We start from the raw sequence: 21,734 nt of genomic DNA, 5'->3' as shown, positions 1-21,734 counted from the left end.
CGACGGGGGTGTGGCCAGGGCGAGTGTCCCTTGACCCGGTGTCCCGCCGACTCCGTGGCTCCGTCCCGCCCTGCCCTTGGGGAACGGGAGAGGGGGCGGGAGAGGCGTTTCTGGGGCTCCATCAAAGAACGTGTGTTTTTCTGAGAACGATGCTCCCAGCCCCTGGGGCGTGCCCTTCTCTGGCAAGAGTCGGAGCCCCGGGAAGGGCCCGGGAGTCGCGGTGCAGGCCTGCGGCGTCCGCCCGGCCGGCGGCAGGGGGCCTGCTGGTCGCCTTGCTCAGCGCGCTCGGCTGCCCCGTGCGGGCCCCGGGTGTGCGGCCCCTCCCGCCCGTCCCAGCCCGCAGTTGGGAGCTTGCGGTCGGACGTCAGCTGCTCGGCGAAGTTGTGCCGCCCAGGGTCTTTTCCGAGGTAGTTTTCGTAGCCAATCTAATTATTTTGATATGATGTTTTGCTCTCACGTGGTAACCCTGGCCCGTCTCTTCGTGAGGCCCAACGGTGACTCAGCCAAGTGTAACGATAATAAAGTTAACTACCGGATTGAAAATGATCGGTGTAACCTGGTCCTCAGCGCTGAGCGACATTCTGTGACTTGTTAACATTAGAAAGGGGTTTATTTGTCTTCATGCTTTAGTTCGTTTGTGTAAGATGTTTGGAACAGGCGGTTTACTTTTTTCCTGTAACTACTCAAAAAGATTCATGCACTTGGGACATAAAATGGACAGCAGTAGTCGGTGTTGATGCTTCAGCATGTCATTATTACAGCTTTACATGTTACAGAGACATTCCTTGGTGGGCCCTCCTCCGGGCCAGTCCTTTGATTCCTTATTTTCTTTCATAGCTGACTCAACTGCCTTCTCTCTCTGCAGTTTCAGACATTTCCCGCTACACTCCAGGCCCTAATTATGTCAGCATCTGGCCTGCCTGTCATCAACTCCTGCAGCTCCCCTCCAGTCTGGCTGAATTGCCCAGAGTGCCTCCCTTCATCCTGAATTCCTTCCCTCTGGTGTCTGAGGAAAAAGAAAATCTTTCTCTTTCCTTGTGGTCTGTTGAATCAGTCCCTTTCTGTACCCTCCTGGACTTGACTCCATCACGTTACCCCTCCACCTTATTCACTTCGAGTTGTATCTATCCACATACTCCTTCTCTTTGGTTTTAAAATATGTTTAACTTTGCCCTGCAAAGCAAACCTCATCTCCCATGGCCTGCTGCCTCTCATCTTAGGGTCTCATGGATTTCTCCTCTTCTCCTCAAGCCTTCTTAATAGACAGCTATACATTTGTGGTCCTCATTCTTTCATCTGCCCTTTAGTGTCCAGTCCACTGTTGTCCGGCTTCCACCCTTTCCATTTTATTTAACTGCTGGGCTGTTGGTGACTTCCCAATGGCCAAAGACAAAAGTTCCTATTTCTTTAGCCTACTCATTTGCCATCATTGATTTTTCACTCCCTTGGAACTCTCTTCTCACTTGCTCCTTCGCCTTCTTGGTTTCTTCTTTCATATTTTTGCTTCATCTTCTTCCAGGTCTCGGGCATTTATGTCCTTTCTTTGCCTGCCCACCAAATTTAGGTGTTCTCCAAAACCCTCTTATTTCTCATATACACACAGTTCCAGGCATTCTCTTCTTTAATGATTTCAACCAAATGCTGAAATGTCAGGTCTCTCTTATGTTTAAATGATACTCAGCCTAGGGCTCTCTCCTTCATTACAGACTCAAATTTCTAGCTGCCCATTTAGCACCTCCACCATGAATATTCCCCAGGAAACTCAAATTCAATAAGACAGAAAACAAACTCATGATCATCTCCCCATTTCCCCATCTACTTTTTGTCCAGTGTTCTCATGTGTGCTGAAAGCATCAGTTATTTTGCACCACTCCCTCTTTTAAAGATTTATTTATTTATTTGAGAGAGAGCACAGAGAGAGAGAGAGCGGACACAGAGAGAGAGCGAACACAGAGAGAGCGCACACACACACACAGCACAGAGAGAGAGGGAGAAGGAGAAGCAGACTTCCCACCAAGCAGGGAGCCCGATGCGGGGTTCCATCCCAGGACTCCGGGATAATGACCCAGGCCAAAGGCAGATGCCCAACCAACTGAGCCACCCAGGCGCTCCGCACCACTCCCTCTTTGTCACCCCTTCTGTCTAATTAGTCAGCAGACTCTGCTTAATTTACTTTGCAATGTCCCAAATATGATTGTTCCTTTGCATTTCTACTGCCCTTGGTGAGTTCTTCCTCACTTTTCTTTGGGACAGCGTCACTCTCTTGCTATTCTTGCCTTCAACATCTGCTCCTCAACCTCATTTTTTATGTTGCCGCCAGAGTAATTAATCTTAAATATCTCTGACCCCCATGGTTCTCCTACAGCTTCTTCTTTACCTATACCTTCCTTACTTTTACATTCAAGTTGAAACACATAATTTAACATGGTATTTCAATCTGCCAGATTAGGTCCAGCCTACCTTTCCAGCCCTGCCTCCCCAGAGTCTAGCCCAGTGTATGGCAACCCTAGCTAAGTTTTAGGACTCCCCGGAAAGCAATTTCTGGTGGTGAGACCTGGGTATTGGTATTTTTAAAAGCTTCCGCTGTTGCAGTTATGTGCAGCCAGGGTTAATCCTTGGTCTGGTCACACCTGACCACCCACACTTACTCTTCTCTTCTCTTCTCTTCTCTTCTCTTCTCTTCTCTTCTCTTCTCTTCTCTTCTCTTCTTTCTCTTCTCTTCTCTTTTTTCTTTTCTTCTTTTTCTTCCACTTTTGTAGATCAGTGGAATTACCTTGACCCAAGTTCCATGCACTGGGAGGTAGTAGAGCATAGCATTTACGGAAGGGGGCTCCATATTCAGACTGTTTGGAAATAATCCCAGCTCCATCACTTACTTACTGGTTGTGGTTGTGTAACCTTGGACATTGTGCTACTTCCTCCAAGAACACTTGCCCAATCTTCCCAGTCAGAATAAATCTTTTTGCTTTTTTGTGCTCTCAAGTATTTTCTGTTCTTGTTGTAGAACAGGGCTGACTCATGAGGAGCTCTCAGTGGATGTTCATGGAATTGACTAGCATGTTGTGCATTTTACTGTCATTATTTGCATGCATATTTGTCCCTTATACTAAAGAAAAACGCTTGGAGGACAAAGATTACATATCATTCATCTTTGTATATCCTACAGTGTCCCATATTAGTAGACAATAGTTTTTTAAAATCTTTTGAGAAACTAGGTTTTTTAAAATGAATTTTAGGGGCAACTGGGCGGCGCATTTGGGTGGGTGTCTAACTCTTGGTTTCAGCTCAGGTCGTGATCCCAGTAATGGTCATGAGATCAAGCCTGTTTGAGATTCTCCATCCCTCTCCCCCTCCCACTCATGTTCTCTCTCTAAAATAAATAAATCTTTAAAAAATAAAATACAAATAAAAATGAGTTTTAGAGAAAGAAATAACATCAACCGGATGTTTAGCATTATTTTCAAATATTGCCAAGCATAACATTCAATCCAGCTTCCCACCCCATCCCCACTCCAGCACTAAGGTTATATGATTCTTCAGGATCTGGATCCTCACTTTTCAGTGGGGGGACAAGTGAAGTGATGAATCTTTATGGCTTCCATTGCAAACCCATCTCACCTCACCAAGTCTGCCCACCTGGCATATTCACAAATGGAGTCTTATATTCTGAAGGGACATAATGCATACAAAGCAATCCACAGAGGAACAGTAAACACCACAGTTTTCCTTCATATATTCTTAATCATCAGAGTAGCTGGATTCAAATGCTTGCAAGATGATTGTACTTTTAACAATCATCAGCCACAACTCTGTCAACAATTCTCTTTTCTCAAAAGAAATTCATGGATTTTGGTCATTTGGCTTAGACTGATTGATTCAATGTTTTTTAAAGATTCTATTTATTTATTCATGAGAGAGACACACAGAGGCAGAGGGAGAAGCAGGCTCCCTATGGGGACCCTGATGCGGGACTCGATCCCTATACCAGACCCTGGGATCATGCCCTGAGCCCAAGGCAGACGCTCAACTATTGAGTCACCAGGTGTCCTTGATTGATTCAATTGTGATTCTGGAGCCATGGGTTATTTTGCTTGTGCTTGTGATCAATCGATTTAGGTAAGCATTATTTGGAGTTTTCTTAGTAAGGTAGAATCTGGTGGGTAGCTTCCATAAGCACAAAAGGAGGAATAATGTCCTCTGGGACCTCCCATTCACTTACCTCCCTTGCTAACAATTCCAGACTGGGGCATGACCCCAAATTTGAGGAGATGTGAAAGAAAAAGGGCAGAAAGGTACAAGCATACTTCAGAGACATTGTGGGCTCTATTCCAATCACTGCAATAAAGTGAATATTGCAATAAAGTGAGTCAAATAGAAATATAACTTAAATATGCTGGTTTCCCAGTGCATTTTACTGTAGTCTGTTAAGTATGCATTTGCATTATGTCTTTAAAAAGGTACATACCTTTTTATATATAATAATGGTGAAATATATATGATGTATTATAAAAATATAATAAGGATGAAAAAGTTTGGGGCACCTGTGTGGCTTAGTCAGTTAAGCATCTGCCTTTGGCTCAGGTCATGGTCCCAGGGTCCCGGGATTGAGCTTCACATCCCCTCCTCCCTGTTCATGCTCCTCTCTCTCTCTCAAAAAAATTTAGAAAAGAAAAAAAGTTTGAAATATTGTGAGAATTACCAAAGTGTGACTCAGAGGAATGTCTGGGTGGCTCAGCAGTTGAGCATCTGCCTTCGGCTCAGGTCATGATTCCGGGGTCCTGGGATCAAATTCCACATTAGGCTCTGGGCAGGGAGGCTGCTTCTTCCTCTACCTATGCCTCCGCCTCTCTCTCTGTCTCTCTCATGAATGATAAATACAATCTTAAAAAAAAAAAACAAAAAACAAAAAAAAACAAAGTGCAACTCAGAGGCACAAAGTGAGCAAATGCTGTTGGAAAAAAATGGTACTGTTAGACTTCACCAATGCAGGATTGCCACAAACCTTCAATTGTAAAAAACATATTTGTGAAGTGCAGTGACACCAGGTATGCCTGTATGTGTCCTATTCAATTTATGTGTTTGTGTATTCAATGTTTATTGTCTATTTCCCATCCCCAGATTTTAAGTTTATCCAGGCCAGTGATCCTTTTTGTCCACTAATGTAGGTCAACCACCTAAAAGTGTGCCTGGCACACAGAAGCCTTTCAGTAAATAGTTGTTGAGTGGTTGAATTTATTTCAGGTGCTTCTTCATCTACGTCTTTTTCCAGAAAAAGAGAAAAGGGTTGCGCTTAGTGACCGAGGTGAGGTGAGGCCTGGGTCTGTAGAATCAGCGCCTAGACTCTGGACAGATCCCCAACCTTAGGCTTGCCAGTGCTCCCAGACAACCGTATTTGGAAACCCCACCCCCTAGGCGGGCTCTGGCTGAGCTTTTCCACTTCTGATTGGTCGGCGCAGATGATGGGCATGAGAGACAGCGAAGGAAGGGCCGCTCTCTAGGCTTCCGGGCGCCGAGGCTACCCTGCAGTGGGAACCGTTGGCGTGCTGGTCGGCCGTGCTGCCCTGAACGCCCGAGAGGAGGACGAGGAGGGTGAGCCTAGCAAGGGGCCCCGTAGCGTGTCCATAATTCGATACCCCTAAAATGTTAGTAGAAGGGGATTCTGGTGGCCAGTGGAAGCTGGGTCCGTGGGAAGAGGAAGGGATGGAGAGGGAGCCGGACGGGGATAGGTATAGGGAGGCAAATGAATAAGCAGGTAACTGCCCCAAAGGGGACTCTGTGGGCACTTGCGACCCCAAGCTTCTCAGCCCAGGTGTCTTCCTGTCTTAGCACGCCCGCGCTGGACGTATCCGCTTACGTGCTCTGAAGTTCGAGGACCACAATGTCAGGGAAAGGTCGCAGTGGTTACAGATGGAGAAGTGTGGGTCTGACCCTTTCTTCCTTGGGATTTGAGGTCCTGGAATAGGATAACGAGTCCTTTGCTTTTCTGCTTTTCTGGTCTCTGACAGGTGTGGGCATGAACATGGCAGAAGGGGACACCCTGATATCAGTGGATTATGAAATTTTTGGGAAGGTCCAAGGGGTGTTTTTCCGCAAGTACACTCAGGTATGTGTCCTACAGGCTTTGGGGACATACCTACGTTACCTGCATGGGAACAAGAGACAGTGTTCCTGACAAATGTGCATTGGGGGAAACTGGCTATCTAGTAGCTGCATGGTGGTTTGTAGAGCAGTGGGGATGAAAATGCTATGGAGTGGACGAAAGACAATGTAAATGGCAGAATCATGTGCTGTTGTCATCGTTCGTTTCTGATGGGGGTACCAGAATACCAGACACATATTAATGAGCTTCTCTCTTCCCAAGGGGAATTGAGGGCATCCCCAGTTCTCCCTGTTGTGGTCTTATCAAACCAGATCACGATTCTTGTAGGAAAGACAACGTTGATCAGATGGCATTTAAAGATTTTATTTATTTACTTGAGAGAGAGAGCACAAGGGAGGAAAAGAGGCAGAGGGAGAGGGAGAAGCAGGCTCCCCACTGAACGGGGAGCCCAATGCAGGACTCGATCCCAGGTCCCAGGGACCATGACCTGAGCCAAAGGCAGACACTTAATTGACTGAGCAACTCAGGCGCCTGGATCGGGGGCGTTTAGATGAACTCATGTTTATGAAATATATGTAATTGCTTCCTCTGTAGGAGGCTGCTGCATTTTCTTCAGACCTCTTTCACTTCGTCAACCTTGCCCATTCCCCCACTCAATTTCTTTCTGCTTATTATGGCTCTGGAAGAAGAGTTACCTTTCCGGGCTAAAGCTTTTCTAATGAAAATACTCTATCTATTCCAGGGTAGGTAATGGTGACACTGGATGTGGATCTAGTGTTCCTAGTAGAGTGTTGTGGAGTAATTGTGCGGATGAACTAACCATGGATGATGGCTTTATTGTCACTAATCTTCCCACGACATGCACACATAATTGCAATCTCAATATCCCTTCTGTCTCTGTCAAAGGGATATCTGGCTTTTGCCTTCTTCATGTATGGCCAACCCCAAAGATAATGAGTCAAGATTGCAGAGCTTTCCAAGTGTCCCATTCCTGGTACTGTGGCACATAAAATTCAACCCTGCAATCTTTGAAATATGAATGTTACATGTCATTACCTCTTTTTTCCAATCACTTGCAAATCATTTCCTCCTGTTTCATACTCATATATGAAGTGCTTGTTGAAAGAGAATTGCTGGGGGCACCTGGGTGGCTCAGTCGGTTGAGCATCTGCCTTTGGCTTGGGTCATGATCCCAGGGTCCTGGGATTGAGCCCTACATCAGGCTTCCTGCTCAGTGGGGTGCCTGCTTCTCCCTCTCCTTCCTGCTCATTCTGTCTCTTACTATCTCTTTCATTCTCAAATAAATAAATAAATATTTTTAAAAAGAAAGAATTCTTGAAAAGTCATAGCAAAAGTTATGTTGCAGTTAGCTTTGGTACCAATTATGCAGGGTAAATTCCTGTGACTTAGTAAATGGGGATGACAGCTTCAAAGATTAATTGAAGTTTTTGAGGGAAAAAAAGTTTTTGAGGGAAAAGGACAAGACAGTAAGATAGCCCATCTTTCTCTACTGTCTCCACACCCCCCAGTTCAGAGAGACAATAAAAGAATGCAGGCAACAAATATTGATTTGGAAAACTGCAAGGAAAATACCATCTCTTTTTCTTTTTCATTAGACTTGGAGCTTATTCCTTATTACTTACAGTCATTTATGTGTTCATTTCAACAGTTGTTTTCTTTCATGACAGTCTCTTTGTATGTTGATATCTGGCCTCTTAATTCAATATCATCAATCACTCATTCCTAGAATGAATGATGAGAATACTCAAAGGGACTTTTTAAAAAGTTGAAATATAATTGACATCTCATAAAATTCACCCCTTTTTTCTGTATCATTAACACTTTTTAAAATTTTTGTTTAAATTCAATTAACATATAGTGTATTATTGGTTTCAGGGATAGAGATCAGTGGTTCATCAGTCTTATATAATACCCAGTCTTATATAACACCCAGTGCTCATTACATCATGTGTCCTCCTTAATGTTCATCGCCCAGTCACCCTATACCCCCATTCCCCCTCCCCTCAGCAACCCTTAATTTGTTTCCTATGATTAAGAGTCTCTTATGGTTTGTTTTCATCTCTGATTTTATCTTGTTTTATTTTTTCCTCTCTTGCCCTATGATCCTCTGTTTTGTTTTTTTAAATTCCACATATGAGTGAGATCATACGATAATTGTCTTTCTCTTATTGACTTATTTCACTTAGCATAATATCCTCTAGCTCCATCCAAATCATTGCAAATGGCAAGATTTCATTTTTCCTTGATGGCTGAATAGTAGTCCGTGGTATATTTATACCACACCATCTTTTTTTTTTTTTAAGATTTATTTATTCATGAGGGAGAGGCAGATACATAGGCAGAGGGAGAAGCAGGCTCCTTACAGGGAGCCCTATGCGAGACTCGATCCCAGATCCTGGGATCACACCCTGAGCCAAAGGCAAACGCTTAATGGTTGAGCCACCCAGGTGTCCCTATACCACATCTTCTTTATCCATTCATCTGTTGATGGGCATCTGGGCTCTTCCCATAGTTTGGCTATTGTGGACATTGCTGCTATAAACATTGGGGTGCAGGTGCCCCTTCATATCACTACCTTTGTATCTTTGGGGTAAATACCCAGTAGTGCAGTTGCTAGGTCATAGGGTAGCTCTATTTATTCAACCCTTTGAGGAACCTCCATACTGTTTTCCAGAGTGGCTGCACCAACTTGCATTTTCACCAAAAGTGAAAGAGCGTTCCCCTTTCTCCACATCCTCGCTAACATCTGTCATTCATGCCATTCTGACTGGTGTGAAGTGGTATCTCATTGTGGTTTTGATTTGTATTTCCCGGATACCAAGTGATGTTGAGCATTTTTTTCATGTGTCTGTTGGCCATTTGTATGTCTTCTTTGGAGAAATGGCTTCCGCCCATTTCTTGATTGGAAAATTCACCCTTTTAAATAAAAGTGTATGATTTAGTGGTTTTTAGTGTAGTCACAAAGTTGTGCATTAATTCCAGAATGTTTCATTATCCCAAAAAGAAATCCCATCCCTCTGCAGCCCCTGGCAATCATTTTTTTTTTAATTTTTTTTTAATTTTTATTTATTTATTTATTCATGATAGTCACACAGAGAGAGAGAGAGAGGCAGAGACACAGGCAGAGGGAGAAGCAGGCTCCATGCACGGGGAGCCTGATGTGGGATTCGATCCCGGGTCTCCAGGATCACGCCCTGGGCCAAAGGCAGGCGCCAAACCGCTGCGCCACCCAGGGATCCCAGCCCCTGGCAATCATTAACTTCATCTCTGTCTCTATGGACTTGCCTATTCTGGACATTTAATATAAATGGGATTATGCAATATGTGGTCTTTTGAGTTTGCTGTATTTAACATAATGTTTTCGAGGTTTATTCATATCATAGCATGTATCAGTATACTAGCCCCCCTTATCTGCAAGTGATACATTCCAAGACCCCCAGTGATTACCTGAAACCGTGGTTAGTACCAAACCCTATATATACTATGTTTTTTCCTATACAGACCTACTAATGATAAAGTTTAATTTATAAATTAGATATATAATATCTAATTATTCACAGCATAATGATGCTGTGAACCTTTATATATTTGTTTTTATGTAAACATTTTCAATCCCCTTGGGTATATATACCTAAGAGTAGATTGCTGGGTCACCTAGTAAGTCTATGTATGACTTTTTACAGAACTGCCAAACTATTTTCCAAAGCAGCTGTACCATGTATATCCTCTCTAAAAATGTGTGAGAATTCAATTTCTTTAGATTCTTGTCAACAACTGTTATTGTCTTTTTTATTAGGGCCATTCTAGTGAGTATGAAATGGTATCTTATTGTGTTTTTTTTTGTTGTTGTTTTATTTCATTTTTAAAGTATTAATGAATTTTAAAAGATTGAGGTCATGCAAAGTGTGTTCTCCGAATGCCTTTTATTTCTTTTTCCCTGCCCTGGCTAGAACCTCCCGTATAATATTGAATAAATGTGGCAAGAGCCACTTGTCTTGTTCCTCCTGCTCATAGGGAGAAACTGTTCAGTCTTTCACCATTAGGTATGATGTGAGCTGTGGGTTTTTCACAGATGCTTTCTATATCAGGGTGAGTATGTTCCTTTTTATTCCCAGTTTGAGTGTTGGATTTTGTCAATTTTTTTCCATCTAATGAGTTGATCATCTGTTTTGTTTCACTTATTAATATGGTATTTTATTTTATTTATTAATATTGTGTTTTAAGTAATATGAATTTTAGGGGCACCTGGATGGCTCAGTCCATTAAGTGTCTGCCTTCTGCTCAGATCATGGTCTCAGGGTCCTGGGATTGAGCCCCACATCAGGTTCTCTGGGAGCCTGCTTCTCCCTTGCCTTCTGCCACTCATTTCTCCTGCTTGTGCTCGCTTGCTTTGTCAAATAAATAAATAAAATCTTTTTTTAAAAATGTGATTTTTAAACTATGGTGTATTGATTTTTCTGTTTAACTGACCATTCATTCCTGGGATGAATCATGGTGTGCCATCCTTTTTATATGTTGCTGGATTTGATTTGCTCATATTTTGTGGGAGAGTTTTGTGTCTATATTCATAAGTGATATTAGTTTATAGTTTTCTTTTCTTGTGATGTCTTTGCCTAAGTTTGATATGAGGGCAATACTGGCTTAACGGAATGATTTGGGAATTTTCTTCTGTTTTTTGGAAGAGTTTGTGAAGGATTGGTCAAAGAGTCTTCTTTAAACAGTTGGTATACCTGTGAAGCCATCTAGTTCTGGGCTTTTCTTTGTGGGAAGTTTTAAATTACTAATTCAATCTTTTTACTTGTTATAGGTCTATTCAGATTGCCTATTTCTTCTTGAGTCAGTTTTAGTAGTTTGAGTCTTTTTAGGAATTTTCCTTTTTCATCTAAGTTATCTAATTTGTTGGCACACAATTGTTTATAGTATTCCCTTATAATCCTTTTCATTTTTGTAAGGTTAGTGGTACTGTCCCCTCTTTCATTACTGATTTTAGTAATTTGAGCCTTCTCTCTCTTTTTTTATCAGTCTAGCTAAAAACTTGGCAATTTGGTTGATCTTTTTTAAAGAACCAACTTATGGTTTCATTGATTTTTCTCTTTTTTTCTATGCTTTATTTTATTAACTCCTAGTCTAATCTTTATTATTTTTATCTTTCTGCTTGTTTGGAATTTGGCTTGATCTTCTTTTTCTAGCTTCCTAAGTTGGAAGTCTAGGTTATTGATCTGAAGGGACTTTCTTTTTAGATTGAAACTGGAATTGGTGATTATGTTCCTTAAAATAATGTTTCCAGAATATGATTATGAGGAAGATTAGCCTTTTTGGATTTTTCTTAGGAACAAACACTACTTGCTTATTTAGATATTCAAAATGGAACACGAGTCAGCAACATTATACTATCATTTCAAAATAAGAACAGTATCAGGGCAGCCCCGGTGGTCCAGCGGTTTAGCGCTGCCTTCAGCCCGGAGTGTGATCCTGGAGACCCTGGATCGAGTCCCACGTCGGGCTTCCCTGCATGGAGCCTGCTTCTCCCTCTGCCTCTCTCTCTCTGTCTCTCATTAATAAATAAATAAAATCCTAAAAAAAAAAAAAAAAAAAACAGAATCAAATGCACAATTAAAACCTACCGGAGGGGGATCCCTGGGTGGTTCAGTGGTTTAGCGCCTGCCTTTGGCCCAGGGTGTGATCTTCTTGGAGTCACGGGATCGAGTCCCACATCGGGCTCCATGCATGGAGCCTGCTATCCCGCTGCCTGTATCTCTGCCTCTCTGTGTGTGTGTGTCTCTCATGAATAAATAAATAAAATCTTTAAGAAAAAACAAAATACAAAACAACCTACCGGAAATTCTCATCCTCAATACCAGTCACATTTGGGGGTGTTTTTTTCACTCTTAAGAGTTCAGATAAATCACATTGCAATTTAAAGATTTACTTGAGGGGCACCTGGGAGGGGCAGTTAGTTAAGTATCTGCCTTCAGCTCAGGGTCATGGGATTGAGCCCCATGTCCTTGGCTCCCCACTCAGTGGGGAGCCTGCTTCTCCCTTTCCCTCTGCTCTTCCCCCTGCTCATGCTTTCTCTCTCTCTCAATCAAATAAACAAAATCTTTAAAAAGTATATCTATTTGACTTTATAAACTACTGCTCAAAATTCAATATAATCATTATTATAGCTAGTTACCATGTGAGTTAACTTGAAAGAGCTGGGGGTAGCCAGTTCTCCTAGGTTAATTTGAAGCAGAAGAGTGCAATTGTTACACAAAGTCAATTGGATGTAGTCTTCCTTAAAATCTATTCTCTGCATCCTTTTTTTATGACCCCCATCTTTGGCACTTAATATGTGCTGTGGGTATCTTCTATTTTTTTTTCCTTCCTTAATTTCCCCTGTATCCCTTAAATTGTTATTTAACTGCAGTCTCTTTTTGTTCATTATACAAACATGTCTTTGCTTTGAACATAACTGATTTGATAGATACTTTAGTTTCTCATCAAACATGGTTTTGCTGTGCATAACATTTTCTTTGGCCAACTGCAGCAATTTCCCATATTTGCTAGGTCACTCCTCTGGCATTTGGGCATGCAGTCATGGTAACTCCCATTTTCTTTTGTAATCCGATTCTTTCCATTTAGATAAGTTACTTTAATGATAACTTTTCTAATATTTCTGCTTGCAAATTTTTCCAAAAAAATTTATCTCTAAACATTGCTACCTCTCCCAGTTTTTCAGTCATTCCACAGTTTCATGACTTAGAGGAAAAAATGTTGGAAAGACTAAGAGAAAAGCAACTACAATGATTAGATGGTCTTGATAGACTTATTCTACTTTAAAGGTGTGATTATTTAGACAGAAGAGAAGAAAGTCAAGTGAAAACCTAATAGGTATGTAGTCTCATGAAACTTTGATGTTCAGAGACTGATCACTACATGCTTTTTCCTTCTCTAGGAGGAGGACAGAAAGTGGACTTTGGATATAACATAAATACCTTGGATTAGACAATTTTTCTAAAGTGAGAACAAATGAATGTGTTGCCCAGGAAATAATGATCTCTAAAGATACAATGAACACTCATTCATCTGGATTTGTTTAGGTGTGGTCCTGGCTGAAGACAAAGAGAAGGATCAGATAACTTCATGCTTTTTCTATTTAATATACCCACTAGATTCTTGATTAGGAGAAGGAAAAATGAGCAAGATTCAGCCCAGTATCCTAAAAACAATTAGCCTTAGGGAATGGTTTTGAAAGCATCTGATTTGTGTTAGTACTTAAGTCTTTAGTACTTAACCAAATTGACTATATAGTGAAAATTTCTAGTGCCTAGGTTTTATAGGGTAGAAGAAGGAAGTGGAGTCAAATGGCCAACACTTCATGTTAAGGTCAATGAGATTCTCCTTGCTGTAGTTCTGTTTTGACTGTTCTGGACAACATCAAATTAGTTTCAGTGGCTTGATTCTAGGCCAAGATTCTGGCAACAGATTGTAGTCTCACTGTTTTGTCCAATCTCACTGGATTTTACTCTCTCTTGTATTTTTCTTTCCCTTAGGCTGAGGGTAAAAAGCTGGGATTGGTTGGCTGGGTCCAGAACACTGACCAGGGCACAGTGCAAGGACAATTGCAAGGTCCCGTCTCCAAAGTGCGTCTTATGCAGGAATGGCTTGAGACAAAAGGAAGTCCCAAATCACACATCGACAGAGCAAACTTCAGGAATGAGAAAGTCATCTTAAAGTTGGATTACTCAGATTTCCAAATTGTGAAATAATGGCCTGAATTTAAATTTTCTAAGATGAACTCACTGGCTTTGTTTTTTTTTGTTATTATAGAATTAGTCTGTGTTCAGTATTAGAATGGATCAGTAAGTTAAGTTATGTTAGTATAGGTATTTGAATATTACTGTATAATATATGTATGATAGAAAGAGGACAACTCTACACAGTTCTAAATAAATAAAGCTACACTAGAACCTTCTGCATAGGGTCCTGTCTTTATTTTTGGTGAACTTCATTTTGAGCAATATAAGAGGTATTTACTCAGTAAACCTCTGTGGGAAGAGAATTTTAATGTAATTTAAAGAGAGCTGAAAGAAAAATCAGTTAACTCTGAATCACTTTTTAAAATGGTTTCCATGCAGTTTTCTTCAGGAAATTCCATACCTAATAATAACAAATACCACAATTTCAATTTGTTAGTTGTTCAAATGACATTTTAGACATATTACTTTTACTTTTCTGGAGTATCTGCTGTCATTCCTTTCCTCTGGGCAAGGATTTCATATAAAGCAATGCTATGGACTAAATTGTATCACACATACCCTGCCTATCCCCAAATTCATGTGTTTAAGCCTTAACAGTACCTCAGAATGTGACTATCTGAAGATAGCACCTTTGGAGAGGTAATTAAGGTTAAATGAGGTCATTAGAGTAGGCCTCACTCCAATGTGCTCCAGTGTCCTTAAGAAAAGAGGAAATTGGACACAGGCATGTACATGCATAGAGGAAAGAACATGTGAAGACACAGAAGACAGCCATCTACAAGCCAAGAAGAGAAGCCTCAGAAGTTGACAATCAACTTGTCAACATCTTGACCTCAGATTTATAGCCTCCAAAACTGTGACAAAATAAATTTCTTTTTTTTTTTTTTTTTTACAAAATAAATTTCTATTGTTTAAGCCAGTCTGGTATTTTGTTACAGCAGCCCTACAAGCAATAATCAGGATTTTGCTTCCTCAGCCCTTCACGTTTCCCAATTTGGCTTGGTTAGCCATTAAACAGGTATATAGCAAATGCTCACTGGACTTAAGTTTGTCATAAATTACAATTCTTGAAAATGATAGGTTTCAGTGAAAATGAGACAGCAAAAACAGGATTGGTTAATAATTTCCCAAACACCTATTCTCACAGGGTTCTTACAGTTCTCATCAGTTAGAAAAGGAGCTGCGGGGGCATTAGGAACATCAATAAAAGTCAATGAAAGGAGTCTTGGTGTCCTTGCCTGTAAATTAAGAGGGTTGAGCTAGTTTCTCAGTCTCTTCCACCTCTGAAATGCTGTAACTACAGAAGATGGGAGGCTGTGGATTTATTCACCCATTGAGTACCTTAACAGGACAGGCACTGTAAACAAAATAGATAAAATCCCCACCTTCAAGTAGTTTACCTTCTAGTGAAAGACCTGCAACACGCAAATTGAATTAAATGGTAGGCAGTACGCGCGAAGGAAGAAAGAGGAAAGGAAAACGAGAAAAGCAAAAGTGAAAACTGCTGGGAACAGCTTTGCACATCATGCTAACGAGGTATAAGGATGGAGAATTCGGGGTACCAGCGGTTGGAGACCCCCCACCTAGCCTCCCAATCAGAGAACAGCCGGTGCGCATGCGCATTTGCGTGTTGCCGACGAACGCTCGTTCCTAGCGAGTCGCCTCCGCAGCGCAGGCTCGTGGCGCGTGCATGAGCCTCGCGAGCCGACGTGCGCGCGCCCGGCGTCCGAGGCGGTTGGTGGCCAGGAGTTGGTGAGGCGCTCTTCAAGGGGACTTGGGGGAAGGCACGCGTCCAGAGGACGGTCCCGGGAGCCTCGTCACCGCGGAGAGGCCGTGACGACCTCCGCGGGCGTGCTTGGGACCCCGCTGCGCAGGGGGCGGCCGGGCTCGGCCTGCGAGTTGGGGGAGGGGACGGGGTGGAGCCGGAGCCTGGGGGCCTGCAGCGGCGGGCCTGCCCCGGAGTCCCCGCCCCTGGGGACCTGCACCGGATCGTCCCCTTTGACCGTGGCCCACGGAAGACTGCGATGTCCTCAAGAAATCGTTAGGTTGGTTGGGTAACAGCATACCCATTAGACGTTTCCCGGGTCATTTGCTGCCGGCTGCAAAGTTCCTTATCTTAAAGAAAAAAAAAAAAAAAAAACAGGAAAAAAACATCAAATCTGCGATTTAGCTCTGGTGTACCTGGCTTTGGAGAACTCCCCCTCCCCCCCTGCGAGAGGTCCAGTCACGCTGCCCTCTCACCTATGAAGAAGGAAGGAGACCTTGAATGGCACAATAACCTTAATTTATACGCGACAGGAAAACGTAAGATCACGTTGAGACAGCCCCAGGACATCACTCTTGTTAAGGTAGTGTGTAGCCAACTGTCAAATACCAAAATGCTGTCAGAGTTCCGAAACTGTTTCTCAGAGTAATGTGTGAACAAGATTCAAAAATCAAATGCTACAGAAAGGTTGATCGTGAAAAGGAAGTTCCTGCCCTACCCATTCCCATTCCCAGCCTCTTTCCTCTGAGGCAACATTTAACCAATTAGTGATGAATAATAACCTCTTAATGCCCACCTCTTCTTGAGACAACAATTTGAGTTTTTAAGTTTCCTCCGTCTTTTAACACTTCATTATGAGTTTTTACTAAAAGTCATGGTTATTGTGTAATGTATAAATATTATGAAACTAGCTTGGGTTTTTTTTTGTGTGTGTGTGTGTGTGTGAATTTCTAGCTGAATTTAATTTGAACATCTGTTTTTGGTGAAGTGATTAGAATTTTGAACACTGTCTTACGGGTCAGCTTCAAGTGTGATTATGATTTCACTTTAGGGCATGTGGGATTTAGAAAGAAGCAGTGAAAATTACGAAATTGTGAATGCCGCTTTGGATATTAAATCCATCGCACCAAACATGAGCTGTGTGATCTGCCTAGAGATCAAAGCAGTAATTTGTGTTGTTTTATTTTTTACAATGTGGTTTAATAAGAGATTTAATTTACCTCAAATGGTATTTCTCTGTAATGCTTGAGAGAGATGGATAATGCTGTGTGACTCTGAGGCTTTGATTGTGTGTGTGTGTTTTGTTTTGTTTTCTCCCATAGGCAATTATTTCCAGTGAAAGAAGGAAACCAGTGCCTGGCGTTCTTACCAGCTTTCTACCTTGCCATGATCGAGTGCTTGTCAGTTGAAGTACAGGCCAGATTGCGCTCCGGTTTGGCAATATGCTCCTTAGGCCAGTGTGTTGAGGAGCTTGTCCTCAACAGTATTGATGCTGAAGCAAAATGTGTGGCCGTCAGGGTGAACATGGAAACCTTCCAAGTTCAAGTGATAGACAATGGATTCGGGATGGGGAGTGATGATATAGACAAGGTGGGAAATCGTTATTTCACTAGTAAATGCAACTCTATACAGGACTTGGAGAATCCCAGGTTTTATGGTTTCCGAGGGGAGGCCTTGGCAAGTATAGCTGACATGGCCAGCGCTGTGGAAATTTCATCCAAGAAAAACAGGACAATGAAAACTTTTGTGAAACTGTTTCAGAATGGAAAAGCCCTGAAAGCTTGTGAAGCTAACTTGACTAGACCAAGTGCTGGGACAACAGTAACAGTATATAACCTATTTTATCAGTTACCTGTAAGAAGGAAATGCATGGACCCTAGACTGGAGTTTGAGAAGGTTAGGCAGAGGATAGAAGCTCTCTCACTCATGCACCCTTCCATTTCTTTCTCTTTGAGAAATGATGTTTCTGGTTCCATGGTTCTTCAGGTCCCTAAAACCAAAGACGTATGTTCCCGATTTTGTCAAATTTATGGACTGGGTAAATCCCAAAAATTAAGAGAAATAAAATTTAAATATAAGGAATTTGAGCTTAGTGGCTATATCAGCTCTGAGGCACATTACAACAAGAACATGCAGTTTTTGTTTGTGAACAAAAGACTAGTTTTAAGGACAAAGCTGCATAAATTCATTGATTTTTTATTGAGGAGAGAAAGTATTATATGCAAACCAAAGAATGGCTCATCCAGTAGACAAGTGAATTCAAGTCCTCGGCATCGGGCTAATCCAGAACTCCATGGGATATATGTAATCAATATGCAGTGCCAATTCTGTGAATATGATGTGTGCATGGAGCCAGCAAAAACGCTGATTGAATTTCAAGACTGGGATACTGTTTTGGTTTGCATTCAGGAAGCAGTGAAAATGTTTTTAAAGAAAGAAAAATTATTTATGGAATTATCAGGTGAGGACATTAAAGAATTTAGTGAAGATAATGATTTTAGTTTATTTAGTGCTACTCTTCAGAAGCATGTGCCCTCTGATGAGAAAGGTGACCAGGTCAATTTCCAAGAAGCATGTAATAGTATTTCGGATTCCTATGAAATGTTTAATATTCAATCAAAAGCTGTGAAAAGAAAAGCTACTATAGAAAACAGAAGAAACACCGAGAATTCTAGAGATTTGGAAGGTATCAGAAAAAAGACAAATGATTCATTTTTGTATAATTATGAATCAGTTGACCCAAGCCATAGTAAAGTGATGGAGTCATCTTTACAAACCAAAGATAGCTCTTGCTCAGAATCAGGGATCTTGGAACAACAGACAGCTGAAGTATCAGAATCAGGAGAAAATGAAAAACATAAAAAACTTTGCTTAGAACTTAACTCTTCAGAAAATCTCAGTAGAATCCATTCAGAAATGTTTGCAAGCCCTTTTCAGACATCATACTGCTTTGAGAAGAGTGGAGATGATCTAGAAATACAAAATACAAATACTATTGTTAATGGCATGGCTGCCAGTATCCTGAAAAATAATGGAATTCGGAATCAACTAGAGAGATTTAAAGTTGCTACCGAAATGGGATGCCAATCTCTGCCTTTTGCAACAACACTATTGAGACTACATGGTGCTCAGAGAGAGGAAGAGAAAAAAAAACAGCCTAGTAATTGTGGAAGAACAAACGTTTTTAGTTATGGACAAGTTAAATTATGTTCCACTGGCTTTATAACTCATGTGGTACAAAATGAGCAAACTAAATCAACTGAAAGAGAATATTTACTTAAAAATTGTATTCAACCTGGTCCCATGAGTGCCAGAGAAACGTTTCTAAATAGAGCGTGCCATTCACTTCAGACTCCAGAAATCAAAGATAGAACCAGCACTTTAAATAAGAAATTTGCTCAACTGTCTAACAAAAAATTATGCAGAACAAATATAAGGTATGGGGTAGAGAACAAACCTATAGCAACTTATAAAAATGTTTCTATTTCTCAGGAAAGTAGTAAAAACTCACAAATAGATTGCTTATTACCTGACACATCCTCTTCCCCTTGGTGTACACATATTTCAAATGGTAGTAAGAAAATAGATAAATTGATTTGTTCCTCTAAACCCATAACCCATAAAAAGCTAAGCTTAGGTTCACAACTAGGATCTTTAGAGAAGTTTAAGAGGCAATATGGGAAGGTTAAAAATCCTCTGAATATAGAAGTGGTAGAAAATAATAATTTTGAAATCTCTACCAGTCTCAGTCCTCAAGTTGAACCTGGCATTCCATGGAAAGACCAGAATCACTTAGACAACTCAGACATTTATAAAGTCGCTACGATGAAATATGACTCAAATAATAGTTGTCAACCAGTAAGTCACATGCTTTACCCAAAGAAGTTTCCATTCTCCAATGAAGAAGATTGTTTGGAACAACAGATGCCTTGCTTAAGAGAAAGTCCTATAACTCTAGAGGAATTATCTCATTTTAGCAGAAAACCTTTGGATGTCAAGCAGTCTCCTAAATCTTTAGCCTCTAAATTATCCAGAATGAAAGGTTGCGAAGGAGAGACTCAAGCAGTGGAAATGATGAGTCATTTTGATGAACTTCCACAATCAGATTCCAGTAGGAAAGACCATGACTTGTGCAGTGGGTTAACCCTAGATTCTTGTGAGTTAACTAAAAACAAGTATGAAAAAACAGAGAGTGACATCATTCCAGTGTTGGACTCTGTCACACAGGATAATTCCTTCAATAAAGATAGTGAAACATCCTCTAACAAGAGTACAACAGAGAATTCTGTGATACCAGAAACTCCTTTGGTGTTACCCTGTGATCGTTCTAAAGATGTCAGTAAAGATTCAGATGTTCTTATAGCTTCAGAACCACAAATAGGAAGTCCTGATTCTCCCAATAGAATGTCAGTGAGTCATGTAGAAGTTTCCACTGCTGACCAGAATGGAACTTGTTTTCAGAGTGAAGAATCTATAGCAAGAACTTGTTCTGTAGATGAAGAGTCAAGCACATGTTCTTTGGATTGGCAGCAGCATTTTGATGTAGCCCTAGGGAGAATGGTTTACATCAACAAAATAACTGGACTTAGCACATTCACTGCTCCTACTGAGGATGTTCGGGCTACTTGTACTAAAGACCTGACAACTATAGCTGTGGATGTCCTACATGAGAATGGTAAGTATGTAGTATTCACTAGCATGAAATGCTTTTTTTTTTTTTTTTTTTTTTTATTCATGAGAGACACAGAAAGAGAGGCAGAGCCATAAGCAGAGGGAGAAGCAGGGTCCCTGCGGGGAACCTGATGGGGGACTCGATCCCAGGACCCCGGGATCACAACCTGAGCCAAAGGCAGATGCTCAACCACTAAGCCAACCAGGTGCCCCATGAAAATGCTTTTAAAGGTGGAAATAATGGCCAAAACATGAGGTAATCCTTGCCCAAAGAGATTATCTCAGCTGATGGAACATTTTGAAGTTTAATTATAAACTTTATGATATATGAAGATTCTCTAGGTTCAATACAATTTATATCTAGAAATACAATGAAAGAATAGAATGGAATTGTATGTTCATATATCTGTGGGTGTGTGGTTGGGATAGTAGAGTGAGGCCATTGTAATGAAAATGATACTATTAATAGTTGAGAAATCCACTGTGCTTCCCTACCCTACTTTTCTTCTCTCTCCCAAACATACAACTCCTAGAAATTTGTCATTAAGGATACCTGCAAAGCCAGTGTGATATTTTTCTGGAAGTTGCTCTCTGCAGCTCCCAAGTAAAGGGCCAGAATGATCCAGTAATCATCCTAGGTTTCCCAGATAATCTATGGTACAGTACTATATATGTATGAACTTTTTTTTATGTTTTTAGAAAAAAGGACCTTAAAGTTTTTGGAATGTAGGTAAAGTATACTTTTCAAATGGAGTTTGTTATAATACATATGCTAATCCATTTGCTCTGTTTATGCTATAAGTAGCTGTTATTCAGGAAGATAGTGTGGCTTTTAAATCATACCACAAGGCTACATCAGAGCCTACATTGGAACTGTTGAGTTTGAAGGTCCAGTCAACATTAAAAGTGACATTGTTTTGGCAGTGTGTTGACAGCCAGGTGTTGGGAGATGGTAAAGCTGATTTCCATCTGGCTATAATCTTGGTTTTGCATCAGGAGGATAAACGTTAAATGTACATCCATATTAAAAATCTTGAATGTTGCAAAAGAATGTAAATTGTATGAATGTAATTGCAAATTAACTCATAATCCTCCTTAGAATGAATATCTCTAGCAGGAGCCTCAGACTTATCTAAGGTTAAATAAGACTTTTATTTTTCAATGGCTTCCAGTGTTTTCCTTGTGAAAAAATAATTACTGTAGTAACATAAAAAGTATTAAATAGGAGAAAACTCTGGTCTTTCAGTATTGCTCCTGAGACTCTCAGGTTGCTCTTAAAGACGTGTTTTTCAATCTATGTAACTTAATGCCCTGATTTATACTGAGTGTTTATCAGAGGTAAGCCTAAGGCACTGGCACCTCATCTTTCTGAAATTCAACTGCTTCTAAAATGGTGACAAAAAAGAACTTGATGACATTAAACTGAGGTGTTTGT

At 41.0% G+C, this 21,734-nt stretch overlaps 2 protein-coding genes across 10 annotated transcripts in view; both read left to right on the top strand.

Annotated features, from left to right (window-relative positions):
* Positions 1-27: 27 nt before the first annotated feature.
* Positions 28-14,078, top strand: ACYP1 (acylphosphatase 1). 3 transcript variants are annotated; one of them, XM_025443870.3, is made up of 3 exons: positions 28-407; positions 6,006-6,103; positions 13,657-14,078. In XM_025443870.3, the coding sequence occupies exons 2-3, from the start codon at positions 6,014-6,016 to the stop codon at positions 13,870-13,872; spliced, it is 306 nt and encodes a 101-aa protein (XP_025299655.1). In that variant the 5' UTR covers positions 28-407; positions 6,006-6,013; the 3' UTR covers positions 13,873-14,078. The 3 variants fall into 3 exon arrangements, with proteins under 3 accessions (XP_025299655.1, XP_025299654.1, XP_035576062.1); XM_025443869.3 differs by lacking the exon at positions 28-407 and adding an exon at positions 5,434-5,589; XM_035720169.2 differs by lacking the exon at positions 28-407 and adding an exon at positions 5,616-5,642.
* Positions 14,079-15,496: 1,418 nt separating this feature from the next.
* The window catches only part of MLH3 (mutL homolog 3), a 29,889-nt gene continuing 23,651 nt past the window's right edge, over positions 15,497-21,734 (top strand). For 4 of the 7 annotated variants that reach the window (XM_025443842.3, XM_025443841.3, XM_049113723.1 and 1 more), the window contains exons 1-2: positions 15,497-15,615; positions 16,951-20,303. In XM_025443842.3, coding sequence (XP_025299627.1) covers positions 15,554-15,615; positions 16,951-20,303 — 3,415 coding nt within the window. In that variant the 5' untranslated portion in view covers positions 15,497-15,553. The other 3 variants (XM_025443846.3, XM_025443844.3, XM_025443843.3) reach the window with 3 other exon arrangements.

The sequence above is a fragment of the Canis lupus genome, chromosome 8 (genome assembly GCF_003254725.2).
Source record: "Canis lupus dingo isolate Sandy chromosome 8, ASM325472v2, whole genome shotgun sequence".
Classification (NCBI taxonomy): Eukaryota; Metazoa; Chordata; class Mammalia; order Carnivora; family Canidae; genus Canis; species Canis lupus.
This window is presented reverse-complemented; position numbering and strand designations above follow the sequence as displayed.